This window comes from Cololabis saira, chromosome 14, assembly GCF_033807715.1.
Source record: "Cololabis saira isolate AMF1-May2022 chromosome 14, fColSai1.1, whole genome shotgun sequence".
Taxonomy (NCBI): domain Eukaryota; kingdom Metazoa; phylum Chordata; class Actinopteri; order Beloniformes; family Belonidae; genus Cololabis; species Cololabis saira.
This window is the reverse complement of record NC_084600.1, coordinates 27,346,280-27,364,948: the sequence shown is the minus strand read 5'-3', so window position 1 is coordinate 27,364,948 and position 18,669 is coordinate 27,346,280. Positions and strand designations below refer to the sequence as shown.

General features: G+C 43.7%; 1 protein-coding gene across 2 annotated transcripts in view; it reads right to left on the bottom strand.

Moving 5' to 3' along the window:
• Positions 1 to 1,475: 1,475 nt before the first annotated feature.
• The window catches only part of gtf2ird1 (GTF2I repeat domain containing 1), a 36,498-nt gene continuing 19,304 nt past the window's right edge, over positions 1,476 to 18,669 (bottom strand). The window contains exons 10-27 of one of the 2 annotated variants that reach the window (XM_061740288.1): positions 16,379 to 16,404; positions 15,781 to 15,898; positions 15,432 to 15,475; positions 15,208 to 15,288; positions 13,701 to 13,853; positions 11,494 to 11,547; positions 11,258 to 11,338; positions 9,123 to 9,306; positions 7,696 to 7,757; positions 6,239 to 6,310; positions 5,824 to 6,091; positions 5,706 to 5,734; positions 5,547 to 5,594; positions 5,376 to 5,453; positions 3,039 to 3,231; positions 2,850 to 2,887; positions 2,647 to 2,753; positions 1,476 to 2,394 (exon numbers count right to left, since the gene is read on the bottom strand). In XM_061740288.1, the coding sequence (XP_061596272.1) occupies positions 2,326 to 2,394; positions 2,647 to 2,753; positions 2,850 to 2,887; positions 3,039 to 3,231; positions 5,376 to 5,453; positions 5,547 to 5,594; positions 5,706 to 5,734; positions 5,824 to 6,091; positions 6,239 to 6,310; positions 7,696 to 7,757; positions 9,123 to 9,306; positions 11,258 to 11,338; positions 11,494 to 11,547; positions 13,701 to 13,853; positions 15,208 to 15,288; positions 15,432 to 15,475; positions 15,781 to 15,898; positions 16,379 to 16,404 (1,705 nt within the window). In that variant the 3' untranslated portion in view covers positions 1,476 to 2,325. Of the gene's footprint in view, positions 2,395 to 2,646; positions 2,757 to 2,849; positions 2,888 to 3,038; positions 3,232 to 5,375; positions 5,454 to 5,546; positions 5,595 to 5,705; positions 5,735 to 5,823; positions 6,092 to 6,238; positions 6,311 to 7,695; positions 7,758 to 9,122; positions 9,307 to 11,257; positions 11,339 to 11,493; positions 11,548 to 13,700; positions 13,854 to 15,207; positions 15,289 to 15,431; positions 15,476 to 15,780; positions 15,899 to 16,378; positions 16,405 to 18,669 lie in introns of both variants that reach the window. The other variant, XM_061740287.1, reaches the window with a different exon arrangement.

Below are 18,669 nucleotides of genomic sequence, written 5' to 3'. Positions count from 1 at the left end.
ATCGTCATATCAAAAGGGTGATAACTTTTTTAAAAGTGTTGTACTGACTAAGTCCTAAACGAAGTCTAGTACTGGTTGCCAATACGGAGGATTTAGTTTAGACGTGCGCCCAGAACACATCAGACCAAAGGTTGTATTTGATTCACCGTTGCTTCGCAGGTTTATTTTTCTTAAATTAAATCATAATACTTAACGAAACAAACTAACATCAAACTGAGTTGCTCACATCCAAACACACGTAAGCACAAACTAGCCACATACCGGGCACACGCTAGGCACAGTCAAACTGTTCTCAATGAGCAGCACCTGGGTTTTTCCCCAGTGGCATAACCCAGCTGACACAGCAAATACAGCATTACATGAAATAATACAAACATAAGTATGGTTAAGTGTTTAAGTTATGGACCAAAGACGATTAAAGGCCCTTAAGGGCTGTATGACCAGTCATTTTTGACTATATTTGGTCAAATCATTCGTGCTTCCATTTGCTTGTATCCTGATAATCTTGAGTTGCGGTTATAGCCTAGTGGTTACAGAGGAGGGGTCTGGAGGATACAGGGTCAAGCCCCTGGATTGCAACTGAGGTCAACCACTTTGGGCCCCTGAACAAGGCCCTTAACTGATCCACTGATCGTAGTTTGACTAGAAATGGGTTAAATGCAGAGAATAACATTTTCCTATAGTGGGATTACTAAGGGCAGGGTTTCCGCGGGGTTTTAAAAAGTATTAAAAAGTGATAAACGAAAATTGCCAAATTTAAGGCCATTAAAAGTGTTAAATTCACTGTCAGAGGTATTATTTTTTTTAAATTGGTATTATTTTTTACCTTTTACATTTTAATCAGTCTATTTTATTGTCATTAACAAAGTGAAATAAATGTGAAACATCTGGTCAACATCAATGACTCTATAAATCTGTTCTGTATAGTGTTCTATAGGTCAAAATCTCTATTAATGTTAAAAGGTCCGTGATTAACACTTAATGTTGTGACAGTTTTTTTTTTTAATCTGAAGGTAGTGAAAAAGGTATTAAATTGGTATTAAATTTAACATAAGGATTGCTGTATAAACCCTGTAAGGGAAACATTTATTTCATATATTTATTTCCCACGGGATGGTTTTCAGGAATATTTAGGGGATCAGCCCTTCGTGATCATTTTTAAGGTTCTTCATTGTCGAAACGCTCAGGAATTTTTAAAGTTAATTTTAACACGAGAAGTTAGTTGCAGATAAACAAAAACTTGACGTCCAGACTTCGCAGATGTAGAGCTCCCCTGCGGCCACTAGGGGGCAGCACACATGGCTATGCGCGTACTTTGACAGCACCACTTGAACTGGACGTGCACGTCATCATGGAGCATCTTAAGGGGTTGGAACTCCCTCACATCTCACCCCAAACAGCTCAACAGGTATGACGCGTACTTGACTCCTCAAAGTTACATTCTGTTGTGATCAAAGTCAAAAATAAACAATAAATCAAAGTGCAAGGCAACACATTTTATTTTAAAGGCCTAATTGGCATTAAGGTACAGCATATTAAATATCGTTAGTCCAGAGACGTCATCGTGGAATAACATACCATTCTTTTCTTTACATGATACATTCAGGCTGACTTAAAATGACGTGGTATTTACACGTTAATGCGGCGTTAACATAAAACAGACAGGTTTTTACTGCATGTAGCTCCTGCTGACAGCTCAGCGGAGATCTCCCCCCGAACGCAGAGTCAACAACAAAAAAACCTCGTTCAGAGCGTCAAAGCTGCTGTTAAATGTGACGTCAGCAGCCGACTCGCTGGCTCGTAGCGTCCGTTAGTGTGGTGATAGTTCCTCAAAGAGCTGTATAACAGAATAATATATTTTACATCCCTGCACATAATGTTATATTTCAATAAATATAATAAATAAAAAGTACAAATATCTGAATAATATGGAACCAGATCATTATCAAAGACATTTGTCAGTTATACATTGCAGCCAAATGCTGAATCTAAAAACATGACTCAGTGGATGGACACGTTAGAAATGCAGAACTAAACAACTCCGGCGAGGTCGCGACCAGCTCCAGAAACAACCGGAACAAAACCCGGCGGGCGTCCCGCTGCACTCTGGGAGGCAGGAGACGAGCCCAGCGTTGGCCCTGCAGCATCTTGATCCACATACATTCTGCTCCTCGGCAGCCGGGACCTGCTTCTCGGCCGGAGGCGATTGCGGCTCTCTAAAGTCTCAGCGCTCGGGAAAGTGTTGCTGTCTGTCGAGGGGGGGGGGGGCGCCAGTACTGACGGCCCCCTGGTGGTTGTTCCTTTGCAGCAGCGCGGCTTCGTCCCTCAGTAATTGACCTTCCCAGGAACCTGCACGTTGACGCCGCTGTAGTCCACCATGTACATGGGCCACTGCTGCGGGACAGGAGGACAACGACAGGAGCCTCGGTCACGCTGCTGCTGCACACCTGCGCCTCGCTTCACACTACTCAGCCTTAGTTCTGCTCAGCGCTCGTATGTTTCAACATTTCAAATACTGCCAACTACCAGCACACTGATTCTTTATTTCACTCTAACTACAGTCACATTAAAACTCAAATAGGTTTTTAAGTAAAAACATTGAATTCTTCTTCTTCACATTGACATGAATAGCGCAGTACTTCGTACCATGACTGGGATCTGATTGGTGGAAATCCCCAGCTCCGAGGAAGCAGGTACCCGGCTGCTCTCCTGGACTCGCTTGCGTTTTCGTCGGTTCGTTGAGGCTTCTGTTCCTGCTGAAAACGTTTAAACAAGTCCGCATGAGGCGCCAACAACACACACGTTAGTTCAACAAATCAATAAATAAAAGGAAGGAAGTCGCCACCCACCTGTGTTTGACGCTTGGCTGCAGATTTCTGCAAAAGGTCTGTGAGACAGAAGAAAGGTTTCATTATTTCCTGTTCAATTCAGCAGCAGAAGGCTTTTTCCTGCTTTCTGTTGTTTATCAAGTAAATGATCAGGATGCAGCTTCATGAACGCATCACACCGAGCCCGGGCCCCAGCCCAACCCAACTCACTGTAGCGGACTCTTGACGTTGAACGTTATTTTATCTGCAGCTTGAAGGATTTTCTCCAGGCACACGATGTCGTAGGTGTTTGGGTTTCGGAAGTGGACGTCGTCTGGAAGACCGCCGACTTCTACGGACTCTGGACTCCCGCGGATCAGCTTGTACGGGACCATGACGGAGCGGTCCAGGCCCAGAGCTTCACCTGAACACATAAGATCAACTTTTAAAAAGATTCAGGCAGACTTGGTGTCCCTGTGTGGGGATTGGAGCGACCCGATCTGGGGACGCGACCACCAGCAGACCTGAACAGTCATGTCATACGTCATTGAAAGGCGGGGTGGGGCTTGACAGCTCTGGGTGGGAGCAGATCAAACAAGCAGAAGTGATAAATAAGCAGTTTAAACAAGGACTTTGCTAGACCGACAACTGCCAGTATGATACACATCAGTCTGGCTTTAGGCAGGGTCACTCTGGGCTGCAGGATCTGCTGGTCTATCCTCACTTCTCCTGTCTGCTGCCTTTGACACGGTCAACCACCACATCCTCCTCTCCACACTCTCAAAGCTTGGCATTTCAGGATCTGTCCTCTTGTGGTTCATGTCTTACCTCGCAGGAAGATCCTTCAGAATATCATGGCAAGGACGAGTGTCCAGATCGCATGAGCTGGCAACAGGGGTGCCACAGGGATCGGTGCTGGGCGCCCTTCTCTTTTCACTATACACCTCTTCACCAGGTGAAATCATCAGCTCTCATTGCTTCTCCTACTACTGTTATGCTGATAACGGCTACACTACACCTATCTTAAGTTCCTAAGTCACTTTTGTACAGACTCACCCGGCACTTTAAAACCTCATTTTGTACATTTCCGGTCTACATTTTATTTCACTGTTTATACTTTCTATTATTGTTTATACATGTCATTTTATCTCTTATATATTTGTTTTTTATATTTGTATTGTGTTGCACCAATCCCCATAACAATTTCCTCGTGTGAAAACTTGGCAATAAACCCTTTTCTGATTCTGATTCTGATTCTGATTCTGATTCTGCCGTCTCAATGTGAATATCAGCCTGTCTTTCTGATATCTCTGCATGGATGGAGGACCGTCACCTTCAACTAAATCTGTCCAAGACTGAGCTTATCGTCTGTCCAGCCAGCCATTCCTTACCTCCTCAGATAAGCAGCTGGATTCCATCACACTTGTGCCCACGTCTTCTGCTAGGAATCTTGGTGTCATGTCAGACAGCCAGCTGACCTTTAAAGACCATGTTGCCTCGGTTTCCCGGTCTTGGTGATTTGCTCTTTACAACATCAGGAAAATCAGACCCTACCTGTGAGAACTTACGGCACAGCTCTTTGTTCAGGCTCTGGTCATCTCAAGGATTGACTACTGTAATTCCTTGTTGGTCGGCCTTCCAGCTGCTCAGTTAAACCTCTGCAGAGGATCCAGAATGCAGCAGCACGTCTGGTTTTCAACCAACCCAAGAGAGCTCATGTCACTCCACTGCTAATCTCCCTGCACTGGCTTCCAGTTGCAGCATCAAGTTCCAAGCTCTGCTTCTGGCTACCAAACAATTATCCAAACAGCTCCTGCCTAACTTCACTCCTTCATCCAGAGCTACACTCCGTCTCCACAGCTCCGCTCAGCCAGAGAAAGACGCCTGCTGCTTCCACCACAACGTGGCGTAAAATCAGCAGCTAAAATCTTCTCCTCCATGTTCCTCGATGGTGGAATGACCTACCAAACTCAGTCAGATCTGCAGGGACGGTACCTACTTTTAAGAGCAAGCTAAACTCTCAGCTCTTCAAGGAGAACTTCTGCATGTAGTAAACTTCTCTGCTTATCAGAATTAGTTAGAAGATCCAGCTTTTTTAGGGACTCAGCACTGAGTAAGCTGCATGCACTGGTGTCTTTTTTAGACTTTTTAGCTTTCTTGTATAAAGGGACTTTTGTGTTGGGTGGGAGGGGAACAAAAATAAACCAAAAACAAAACCTTAGCACTAGCATAGCAGTCCCGGTGTCCAACTGGACTCTCAGCAGTCTGACCAGCACTTATCCAGGCTGGACCCTCATATTTGATTTCCTGCTTGTGTTGTTCTCTCAGATGTAAGTCGCTTTGGATAAAAGCGTCTGCTAAATGACAGTAGTAGTAGTAGTAGTAGTTGTCTGAAACCAGCAGTCACACTGCACATGTACCAAAGTCAGAATCTGGGTTATTTTTTTTACTAAATGTCGTAATGGGGTAAAATCTAGAGCTGGTTGGGTCTGGGCTAGATCCGGGTCTGGACCAGGTCAGAGCTCGGAGTTAACTCGATAATCAAACTTGGCTGGTGAATCAACCGACCGTATTTCTTGTTGAACAGCTCCTTGACTTGCTCTCGCAGGACGACCTTCTCTCCCATGCGGTTGATGTCGTCATCATCTGTTAGGAAAGAGGGAAGGTCGGTGACGACATTCAAACAACAACCACTCACTTCCTGTTGTGTCTCTGAAGGAATGACGTCAGTTTCCTCACCGCTTATGGAGGCGTAGGCCTTCTTCAGTAAAGTGACTCGACGAGGTGCTGGAGAGACAGACCAACAGCTGCTTAGTCCCAACATCACTTCCTGCTGCTACTTCTAGTCTTGTGAGCCACATGATGATTAATACAGAAAATGAGAAATTCTGTTCATACCTGGTTTTGGAATAAGTCCTTGAAATGGTCTGTAAAAAGGAGGAACATGAGCGGGTTATCTCTCAACTACTTGGAAGGACTTACAGCTCAGCAGAAGTTGTACTGCAGAGTTTCAAACCTGGTGATGGTGAAGTTGATCTTATCGGCGACCGCCAGGATCCGCTCCAGGTTCTGGGAACCGAAGGTGCAGGGTTTCCTGAAGGGGATGCCGGGGGGAAGGCCCTCGATGATGACCGAGTCCGGGTTGTTCTTGATCCTCTTGTAAGGCACTTGGACGGGGTACTTGATGCCCAAGGCCTCGCCGTACTTCCTGTTGAACAGGTCCTGGACCTGCTCTCGCAGCGTGTTGGCCAGGTCGATCCTGGACAGTTTGGACTCCATGCAATCTGGGGATGTGAGACAGGACGTCTTGAAATCTCACCTTCGTACGGTTACAGTCTGCACTTACTTCCACGGTGTTTAGTTTGGAAAGTCAGGGCGCTAAACGCCGGGATGCAGAGCCCACTTATGCTGGAGGGGCTGAGGGGACGTACCCGAGAACCCGGGTCTCTTGGACACGGCCGCGGCGTCTTCTGTCACCGGTGTTGCAGCCTTGACGTCCACATCTGTGGAAAAAAAAACATCTCAACGCTGGATTTTGATTGTGTTGTGTCAGCTTCACTGAGCAGAGCAAACGTTGCTTCCTATTCCAGCAGCACATCTTAGCTGCAGATTAAAAGTGGAGACAGATGGAAGGAAAATCCTTTTCTCTGTTTCGGGAAGCTGTTTGAAAAACAAAGGCTGAACTTAATGTGACCTTACACTTTAAAACATGTAGAGGAAGCACAAATTACATCTTTAAAGCCGTATCATGAGCTTCCAGATGGCGGACTTCTCTACACGTCTGCAGACGCACGACTCAGCGTTTACTTTAGGGGAAGTGGGGAGATGCAGACGTGGCTGAAAACCTTTGTGAGAGTCGGGGAAACTGCTCGTCACATTATTGTCAGCATGGACCGACATGACTTGGACCAATTTTGTTTCTGTCATCACAAATTCTGACTTCACTGTCCTGCTGACGACACCCAACTGATCTACGGACGCATTAGTCACCGAGGTTACAGGCATGTGACAACCCAGACTTTTCCAGTTTAGAATTCAAGTAAACTCAAGTTTTGGCTAAAAACTTAGATTCAATATGTAATGATTGAATTGTTTTTTCCACATTTCCTTTGTTTTACAGCAGTGCAGTGAGCATAATCCACAGATCTGCAGAGCAGCGTTCTTCCATCAGTGTACTTAGATACATAAAGCTAAGTTCCCCTCCAGGTGAGTCCTGGTCCTGGACTTGACCGCTCTGCTAACAACAGTACTATCAGTACTTTGTCTGATAGTCTAATCCAGGGGTCGGCAACCCAAAATGTTGAAAGAGCCATATTGGACCAAAAACACAAAAAAGAAAATATGTCTGGAGCCGCAAAAAATGAAAAGTCTTGTATAAGCCTTAGAATGAAGGCGACACATGCTGCATGTTTCTATATTAGTTAGAACTGGGTCCTCGGCTGCAAATGTAGCATGCTAATGTCTTTCCACATGACTCTTTTTGTTACGCGAATCTATGGAAGATTATTAGAGCCCGGCAGGAGAAAAATCAAAATAATATTTTAGAGGAAGATTTTTTTTTCATTATGCACTTCGAGAAAAAAGTCGAAATGTCGAGATTAATGTTGAAGTACAATTTTGAGAAAAAGTAAAAATGTCGAGAAAAAAGTCGAAATGTCAAGAAAAAAGTAAAAATGTCGAGAAAAAAGAGAAAAAAAGGAAAAGAAGAAAAAAGAAGAAAAAAAGAGGAAAAAAGAGAAAAAAAAGGGAAAAAAAAAGGTCAAACATTTTTGAAAAAGCTCCAGGGAGCCACTAAGGCGGCGCTAAAGAGCCGCATGCGGCTCTAGAGCCGCGGGTTGCCGACCCCTGGTCTAATCAGACTCATTTCAAAGATGTGAAACATGCGTACCTGTATCAGAGACGGGGATGGAAGGCATCTCTTGTTTTAGTGGCTCAGTTAAAAGTTCAGGCCTGAAAAACCAACAGAGTTTGCACACATCAGTGAATAAACAGCCAGGTTCAAATGTACCATTAATGAGGAAATGTTAAAAGGAACCCTGGCTATTAAGACATGTAGGTCTTAAAAGATAAATGTTGGTATCAATTATAACAATGTGATATAAAAAACCTTGTTGATGTCTTCGTTTTTATAAAATTTGAAAATATAATTTAACTCGTAGTTCGCCACTGTTTTTTACGTTCTGGGTAGTGACGTCGGACGGTGGCTCCTGCTAACCCCCGTCCACTGTTTTGACCGTTTTGACACCCAGAAACAGATGAAAACACAGCTAAACAGGTGACGGCGCACCAGAAACACAGATCAAAACACAGCCAAACATTAAGGTGACGGCGCACCTACAAAAAAGTAAAAAAAAAAAGAAAAAAAAGTGCTGCACCATAAAGCATGAACTATAAAAACACCATAAAACTCAGATAGACTAACAGACCACACGTTTCAACTAGCAGATAACCGATGCTACAATAAAAACCCCAGCCAGATCTGGCGTCATTAAATAAATAAAGATGTTCTTGCCTATTTGACGCGAAGCCCAGCCCCGAGGCCGGTTTTAGGGGGCGGCAGGGGTGGGCTATGCCCACCCAAACGTGCATCCTACCCACCGGCGTCTTCATCCCGGCGGCGGCGAGAGCGGATGGCGGAGCGCTGCGGGCTCTAGAGCCACGGCTACGCCGTAGCCTCGGGGCTTTGATGACAGACCGGAGGCTGAGGGGACTGGCCCGGGACTTTGACGAAACGGGAGGCGCAGACTTCGTGTCAAATAGGCAAGAACATCTTTATTTAATTTAATGACACCAGATCTGGCTGGGGTTTTTATTGTAGCATCGGCTATCTGCTAGTTGAAACGTGTGGTCGGTTAGTCTATCTGAGTTTTATGGTGTTTTTGTAGTTCATGCTTTATGGTGCGGCCCTTTTTTTTTTTTTTTTTTTTTTTTTTTTTTTTACTTTTTTGTAGGTGCGCCGTCACCTTAATGTTTAGCTGTGTTTTGATCTGTGTTTCTGGTGCGCCGTCACCTGTTTAGCTGTGTTTTCATCTGTTTCTGGGTGTCAAAACAGTGTTCGGGGGTTAGCAGGAGCCACCGTGTGACGTTACTACCCAGAATGTAAAAAACAATGGCGACCTACGAGTTAAATTATATTTTCAAATTTTATAAAAACAAAGACATCAACAAGGTTTTTTATATCACATTGTTATAATTGATACCAACATTTATCTTTTAAGACCTACATGTCTTAATAGCCAGGGTTCCTTTTAATAAAAGAGGAGCGATATCCATCTGAACCCTGACCCTCAGGTGTGTGAAGACTATTTTCCTCACCTTTTGATAACAAACTGGATCTGGCTGCCGGAGGACAAGATCTTGCGTAGTTTGGCTGCTCCGAAACAGTTGGGTCTCCGGAGGGAGATTCCCTCCGGCAGCCCGGTCACGAACAGATCTTCTGGGTACATCTGGAACTTGGAGTACGGCACCTTGGCTGGTTCAGGAAGGCCCAGAGCTTCGGCTGAGGAAGAGTGAGTGTTGTGGGTAAAGCTGTAAACGCTCTTTAATAGGTGAATGTCTAAGTTACCAAGAATAAGACTTGAGAGATGATTCAGATTTCAGTAGATGTAATTAAACAGTTGCATGTAAACGGGTCAGAACATAGATCAGGCGTCTTGATGCAGAATGACAACGGAAAAAGGAACGATAATGGTTTTAAAGCATAAATGATGATTCATTCTTACGACTGGCAGACAAACCATTGTTATGGTCAGAACTGGTCTTTTAGGGGGTAAGAGCACCGTCTCTTATTCAGGCCACGGCTACATGGTGCTCTTCTGAGCAGTTCTGCTTGAATCGAGTGGCCGAGGATACATTTTCCATCTCAAGGAGATCATTTGATTATTGATTGAAATCAAGAGTCTGGCTCATATTTTGTGTGTTTGGCCTGATTTCAATGAGCGACCACAACATTCTCTTCAATGAGTGGGATTTTTAAGATCTGGGAGCATATATTAACTGATGCTGACGGTGAGCTGACCACCATCATTCCTCTTCCCTCAATGACAGGTTTCATGTTCTGTTTGGACCACAAATAAATCTGCAGTCATTCAAATCAGCCCCACAATGAGGAAAACATCAGCAGTGAAACGACATCCATGCAGGAACATATTCCTCCATGTGTGGGGAAGCATGGCGCTGAACTGTGGAGTCACTGCGTTGACTGCAGCTCTGTGTTATCACAGTTTGGACAAACATATGATAACAAGACTTGATGTTCCTGAAACGATCCACGGAGAGATGCAGCGGGTCACGACCTGTCACCCCCAGAGCCATACATGCCGTACCGGATCGGTCCAGGCACCACCGGTGTAGTGACTGAGAGACAAGTGGATGCACTTAAGACCAACAATCATGACCACATTACTGACTTTCCTCAGCAGACAGACGGACCTCTCAGCTGGACTGACACACGCCCAGCTTCTTGTTGACGCTGGGAATGGGCGATATTTTACCGTTCACGATAAACCGTCAAATAAATTCCCCCCGGTAAGAATTTGTCATCTCAGGGTAAAAACTATAAATTCCCGTTGATGACGTTTTTGTGTAACAAACATGGCGGAAGGAGCTCGTTGTTAAACGAGGCTCCAGCTCCGTTATCTGGGACTAGTTTGGATTTAAAAAGAGACGAGGAGCAAACATCATCTATTATATGCAGAGTCTGCAAAAACAGAATTAAATGGTTGTTACATTTTGATATAACGTTTGACTATTAGGAAAAAAATTGCAATAGTATTTAATTTGTGGCATGTTCCAACCACAGGTTAATTTGCACATTTTATTTATATTAGAAGAGGTCATCACTGATTGGATTTTATTTTCAGTGAACTTTTATTTATTTGTCCTGTTTTCTTTATTTATCAAGTTGTATTTTTTTCTACTTTGTGATTTTATAAGCTAAGAAAACTTGTTTTGGGGGCTCCAAAGACTGAATGTGGTGATAGATTTATAGTTAAAAAGGTGGAGATGAATTGGTTGTTTTTTTATCGTCATTTTTATCGTTATCAGGATAAATACCAGAAAATATCGTGATACATTTTTTAGTCCATACCGCCCATCCCTAGTTGACGCCTTCGTGAGGATGATGTTTTTCCAGCCTAAAGGCACCAACCTAATGTCCCATAATGCCTTCTTCAAGACGCTCATGACCGGTAGTGTGACACCGACACTCCTTCATCTCGTGCCCAACAGTTTTCTCTGGCTCGGCTCAGCAGCTTCATGTTGTATGTTTAATTATTAACAATCTAAAACATTAATATTCAAATAGACTTAAATTTTCTATTTACTCTACACTGGTTGAGGGTGGGTACAAGTGGGAGAGATCAAAGTCGTACTGCTAAATTAATAAGCTTGACATTACTTCCTGCCCTCCTGTGAACGAGGATTAGGCTCTGCCACTTCAGGTAGCTTACCATATTTAATGCTGAAGAGGCTCTCCACTTGTCTCCGAAGCTGAAGAATCATTTCACCAATGTCCTCCAACAGACTCCCAGCTGAATGAGTTCAAGAAAAATGAAAAGAAAGAGAGGAATGGTTCATATCAGCAGCGCATAGGCAGCCTCCCAGGCTACATCTCCACCCACCACTTTTATTTTGATCAACTGTCATTACCAGGTGAGTGATTTATGGTGCTGTAAACCAGCGTTACCTTCAGACGGTCTCCTGATGCTCTGAGAGGTCACCGTGGGTGACGAGGCTTCAGCTGCAAGATGCAAGAAACACGATGAGAAGTGCAGACAGTAACGTACAAATGCTGAACTATGTTTCAGAAAAGCAGCAAGTGGCTTTAGAGGACAAGAATAAATAAATAAACGTGTGCAAACTTATTAACTTTGTCCCCTAATCTGCTGGCACATCTGTGCAGGAATTATTCACTTCTTTATCTAAAAGCTTATGTCTGATTGGTGTGTAGAAAAAGGATGAACACGGCCACTGATAGTGGAACAGAATTAACCACAATGATCATTATTCATCATCACTGTTCTGCAAAGGTTAATAGTTCAGGGCAAACTATATAATCTGAAGATGTACACATCAAACAGGTTTGGTGGGGGCTGGACACAAGGACTGTCTAATCAACCTGCTCCAAAGGTCACTGATTGTGTCATTTTTCATTTGCTCATGTTTATGCTACTTTTCTTTGTGTCGCATGTTTTAGCCACAACATTAACCTACAGGTCACAGCGGCTGTCGTATGTAATTTCTGTAAGACGCCCAGTTGTTTCACCCATGGTTATTAGCAGAGGGGAGAGAGAGAGGCATCAGAGCGTCTGAGGGAGCCGGGCGGGCCGAGACGGCGGCTAAAGATCACCGACACTAATCTGGCCTCTACAGAAGCTCTGAGGACGTGAACTTGAATCGACAATAATAAACTTTAGAATTCTGCACAAACGATGTACGAGGAGAAGTTTTAGCCAAACCTCATTGTACTTAACACGTTAAAGGTCAAAAACATTTCATGACCACTGCTTTAGATGTCATTAATGACTGTCTGAAAGGTGCAGGAGGCAGACGCTGAAGCCTCCCGCTGACAACATGAAACAACCTTTTCTGAGGAGCGTAGATCATCTAACAGAGGTAAAGATGGTATGTTAACAGAAACGGCTGGAGACGGAGCACTGAAACCTCCTCATACCTTTAGTTATATTGTAGTTTGTTTAGATAAAGGAGCTGGGGTACATTTACATGGTTTTTAGTGATACTGGGTTCTGACTGTAGTAAAACATATCTTGTAATCAATTAAACAGTGGTGAAAATGCAGTGATTTTAATATTTCACTACAGATCATCCAGCTACAGATCACACTAAATGTGGCTTTGGCTGCACTTACCTCCATTTTCTTTCCTTTAGTGGTCAAATGTGAAAGCAAAGAAAACTTAAACAAAGCACAATCAAATGAACAAAACAAAATGTTTCCTGAAAGCAGCGTTCACTAGAACCAGGACCATGTTGAGTAGACTCTAACCTTTGTAGGAGCACCACCTTCAGACATACAGAACAGGTCTGTTGTGTATGTTGCACCCGATCATTTAGTTGGTAAACGGAAGCGTTTAGTGTTTGGAGAAAGATCTGGATCTGTGTCTAGAAGAGTGGCAGAGCGCTAAACCTGTGGGTCAAGTTCATAGTTTCACTTTTTTCTCAGCGCAGAGAGACTATGGGAAGTCAGACTGAAACGTGATTCTCTGGTGACAGTTCCTCCCTGAACAGGGAACAAGAGAAGACATGCTGTTCAAGGGGTCAAAAGACGTCCCCAAGGTGAATCTGACACATTTTAGCTGCTGAATGAGGATGGTGCGTCTCAGAAAGAGGATTGGGTCTACTCAAATGTTCCTGGTCTTATCTAGTCACCTAAAGTTTCAGGGAATGAGAGAGTTCTACGTGGAGGGGCGGTGGGACTTCTGGGAGCAGTTTCATACAAGAACCAAGTGTCAAGGGCAGGACTAGAGGACACTCGAGGTCTGCAAATGTGCACAACGTATCGTTCATTTTCACCGACAAGACCAAAGTTACAGCTTTCAATGTGAGCTGGTGACGACATGAGTACGACTCCAAACCAGCGCCTCAGTCGGGCGCTGGCAGCTGATGCGTTGTGCCTCTTGCAGACCGGAGCCGGTCCTCAGAGGAGAAGAGCTATGAGAGGTTTTATTGTAAAGGAAGGGTATGTTTAAGGTTGAGGTTGGTGTAATAATAACTATGGGAGGATTGGTCAAGTTAGAGAATCTAAGAAACGTGGTTTCATACGTGCAGCAGCTCATTGAGCTCCCTAAATGAGGCAGCAGCTGAGAGGGAGATCCGGGAGCTGCAGTGAGAAGAGCTGGACCATTAGGAGGTGAGGGCTGGTGAACATTAGGTTACCTGAGGGGCTCTCCTTCGGGTGATGGGGTGCTGACGGAGCTGAGGGAGCAGGGGGGGCTGAGGGGGCGGAGGGCGAGGATGTGGCTGGACACGGCGCCGCTGCCACAGGTTCGGCCGCAGGCTCACTGGGCTCCTCCCCGCTCATACCAGCATCTACAAAAGCAAGCGAGCCCATTCATCAGCTTGGTGTGCAGGAACATGAGGGAGCAAAGAGAAGCACAGCAGGCAGCGACTCGTCTTTGCAATAAGATTTAGCTCATTAAAGTCACATCTGCATCAGATAATCAAACCTGACCACACGAGGGATGTTTAGAGGGATTCGAGTGTCGGGGTTAGGGGGAGCCAACATAAGTTCGTCTCCCCCTTCAAATCTTTATCGTCTAAAAGCTAAACCTAGTTGAGATGCATGTAGAGCAGCGCAGATCTCAGCGAGCTGTTACCTCCTGCCTGAACTTTATCTGCCATCTCCAGCTCCAGTACAAACGCAGAAATGTTTTTCTTCCATCAGTGTTTCTACTTAGTAAAAGTTACACTTTGACCAACAGCGACCAAAAAAGCATAATGTCAAGTAAAGCAACGGGACAATAAAAGAAATATGAGGGTTCAAATGTGGTAAATAGTTTGCTTTTGGACAGAAGACGGTGTTGGACATCCATCTCCAGTGTTTCTGCCTATCCCAGCTCCGGGTTTCTCCGGGTTTCCCTGGACACGTCCACAGTCACCGCTGGACTGGACCTCGTGGAATCACTGGTTTGACTTGGTTTCTGTCTCCCGTTTTCATCATTCACCAACACGTTGGAAGACTTTCAGACCAGCATTAACATTTAGTCCATTTAGTACTTCTTTCTTTGCTTTTACAATATTTTTGTTGATGGACAGATAAATGGAGAGGTTCAAATACTCAGTTCTTACAGACATTACTGGTCAAGATACACAGGAGATGTAGTTTTCTATTATAAATGTAAAATATGACATAAATGTCACCTACTGACACTACCTTTATGTCCAATTATCAAAATGCATTGAAAAGAAAACTTGTGTAGCCGCCAAGACTTTGATATATTTCTCATTTTGAGTTGGGTTATCGTTTCCTCTCTAACGGTGACAGGACCTTTAGATCCTTTATATGGATAGAGCGTTCCCAGTCGTTGGTCTGGGCTCTGTGAGGGACTGATGAGCTCTGCAGGCTGCCGCCCCCCTCCTGCTTCCAGCTGGGATTGGCTCTGACCCCCTGAAACCCTAACCAGGACCAACAGTCTCTAAACTGGACAAGTGGACATCTAGACTGTTCTCCATGAAGGATGGTCATGGATGAAATCGGTCTTGGTGTTAAGGTGTCAGACAGAATACTGGATCCTTGACTAGGACCTGGTTTTTACAGTTAGCTCTTAAGGCATCGTGTCACAGACCTGTCAGCTTATGCGAACCCACTTCTGGACGCAGCGTTTGTATTTTTAGAAGTGAACATCGTCCAAAGCTAACGGCTGCCAAGCCTGTTGTCCCTTACCAGGCACGGTAACTTGAATGATTTCCCCGTCCGGAGGTTCTGTTTTGATCCTTCTCAGAGGAATGCAGTCTCCTGAAGGACCTGCAGACATTGATCGGTTTATTCAGCGTTAGCTGCCATCAGTGTGTTCGATGCTCGTGTTATAACAGACCTGAGTAGAAAACACTGCTGGAACTGATCAGAATGAAACAAAGGGGGTGTTCGGGGATTATTATTGTTTTTACCTGCTTCACAGTCAGCCAGGGGGCTCACACAAGCACTTGTTGATCTGCGGAGCAAATTAAAATCCATATCAGCAATGAGCACATTGTACAAAGCCAAGCTAAATCCAGTTTGTGATTTAGTTATTCAAAAGGACAAATAAGGTGGTGCCAAAGCAAAATATGAATGAACGAAAGGCTGCTGATAGAATGAAGTGCATCAGAGCTGTTGTCAGAATAGCCATGTAAACGATAACATCTGTTAAAACGCTGGTTTTCATGAGTTTAATTGCTGCCACTGATGCCGCTGATCAAAGCTGCAGTCTGGCTGCGTGCCTCCGTCTCCGTGTTTGTGCGGGGGCTGTGCCCTGACCTGCTGCTGTGAGGGTTGCTGACCAGCTCGGTGGGCAGGATGCTCAGACTGTCAGAGAAGCCGTCTTCAGGGGCGCCCTGGTCGTGCTTCCCCTCCTCCCTCGCAATCTTGCCAGCAGCTTCAACAAAACAAGATACAGAGAGTAAATATCACGAAAAATGTCCTTGGGGTGTAAACAAACCCGATAATGACCGGACAGATGGGTTTCTGTTTGTGATATTTGTTAGCATCTTTACATCTAATGTAACATATTTTCAGATGGAAAATTAGCAACATCAATAAACTCTTTTGAAAAGGTGGAACTGATTCAAATAAGTAAAAACAGGCTATTCTCACGTTTTCCTGTTAAATATTCAGTAATAAAAAGCCAAATGTCTGCATGCACCAGTCAGGTGACTCTAAACTGTTAGTTTATTAGATTTAGGATCTATTATCTTAAACTTTCTCCCCATTCTGGACACAACTTCTTGTCATTTCCCTCTGCACGTAGGGGCACAAGTCAACAACAGTGCAGCATTTCAGCGATGGGGTCAAATTACAGCTCACATGCTTCTGAAAATGGGATTAAAATTAAAGACAAAACGAGTTACACTCTTACCAGTGAAAATCCTTTCATCAAACATTCTGAAAAAGAAGAGGAAGAAAAAAAAATCATGTTAGTCTGCGTTTTGCCTCTTAGGGTAAAAAAAACAAAAGGTTTTTAAATCGTGACACAAACCCTGTACATGTGGAGGAACATGTCATTAACTGCTCTTTAAATGCAATAACTGGTTGTTAAAGTAATCAGACTCAGACAAACAGTTAAGTAACTGAGTCATCCCCTTATTTCTACTGAATCCCTCCGACTAGAATAACAGTCTGGACATAGTCCTGGACTCTCCTCGGGAACATGCCCTCATCTGACTACAACATTTCCTCCAGATATGATCATATACGATCATAATCACGGCTGCACATAGTTGTTCCTGCAGGTTGGACATGTTTCCCTGTTCCAACACACCGACTCGAATTTAAGGTTCATCACCAGCATGTCATCAAGGTCTGCAGAGGTTAATGTCTATCAGGGTATGTCTAGAACCTGCAGGACCCCGGCTCTCGAGGACGGACCATGTGCACCCCTGACCACAATCAATCCAACAATACCCTGGTATTTATTCAGGTTAAAAACATTTAAAAAGTTGATTTCATCAAACTGTGTTTTACTGTACTCACTACTCACTCCCCAAGTGTTGAAACTAGTGCTGGGCGATATATCGAGATTTTAATATATATCGATATATTTTCAAACGCGATATGGTACGAGACAATATCGTTTATATCGATTATTAAAAAAAATAAAATAAATATATATATATATATGATTTTGATATAGCTTATTTTGTGACAAATTGACTTGAATGTTTTATTTGAGATTTGCACAAATGTTTTGTTATTTGTACAACTGTCAACCTAAGTGGAAAAGTCTGCCTGTTACTGTCTACATTGTATTAATTGTACAGTGTATTTTAATTTAATTGTTATTCAGGAAAAGGATATTTGTTTTATTTTATTCAAGAAGCATTTTTATTCTATATATGCAGGCAGTTTATTTTTATTTCATTTGTTTTATACATTTTGATATTGTGCAGACCTCTGTTAACAAAGGTACCTGTGTGACATTTGGCACAAGGCTTTGTATTAAAACTGTTTTTTTAAGGATTTGCCTCAGAAAAAAATTAATCTAACAGAGATGCTATGCTATAATGCTTTGGGGGAAACCCCAATTATGGCACAGAAAAAATATCGATATATATCGAGTATCGCCATTCAGCTAGAAAATATCGAGATATGACTTTTGGTCCATATCGCCCAGCCCTAGTTGAAACACACTGACCATTGCATTATACACACACATCCTAAAATGAAACAACGCAGCACTTCTCACGTCCGTCAGCAGCAGAACGGTGTTTTCTTCCTACATTAGCTCATCCTCAGCTACTCAAGCATGAACACGTAATTAAGATGCCAGATGAGATTAACGTCATAACGGCGTCACCTATGAAAGCAAAGCCAGATCTGTCTTTTGGTTTTGAAATCAGAGACCAACACATTAAAAACACACCAGCTCTCCATTACTGGTTACAACTTTGCCGTGGATACACACACACACCCCGACGGCATCTAACCGGCAAGACTGGACATCCCCAGTCAGTGGCCTTGTCTTTGAGTCTGGGAGCAGAGTGGGCTCCATTGTGTTAACTGGTTCCACTGATACCGCCCCCTCTGCTGAAGCTCAGGATGCTCACTTCTGCATCGTCTAGATTGATGTGGCAGATTAGAGTGGGACCATAAACATGCAGCCTGCTTCTTTATCACAGTGGTTTTATGGGGGGGTTGTGTTGGATGTAGATGGACTATAAACAGATTGCTTCTGGAGCACAAATGCAAAGACTAGCGCTCTAAGCTGCTGACCATCTACGTCATTCATGCAGCGTTATAATGAAAACTGTAATGGACCCGCTGGATAAGTGAGCTGCTTTTAATCGGAAAACTGAAAGTTGATGTTATAAAATAAAATAAAATAAAATATTGAACCAATTTAAAATATTTCACGCTGGCAGAGCGGCAGAAACCTTAAAGGGGACCTATTATGGCATCTAATACCTATTTTAAACAGGCCCTGAATGTCTTAAAAACAAGCTTTTGATTGTTTTTGCTAAATAAATTAGAAATTCAGCCTCTAAGCCATGTCTTTATCTTCCCATTCTCTAACCACATTATCTATGCAGGATGATGAGTGGGCGGGGCTATGATAATGAGGCTCTGTGCTGATTGGCTGCCTGAATGACGCGATACACCGCTACGGAAAAATGGTGGAAGCTCCGGCCGGCGGAGTTAAACCGTGTCCTA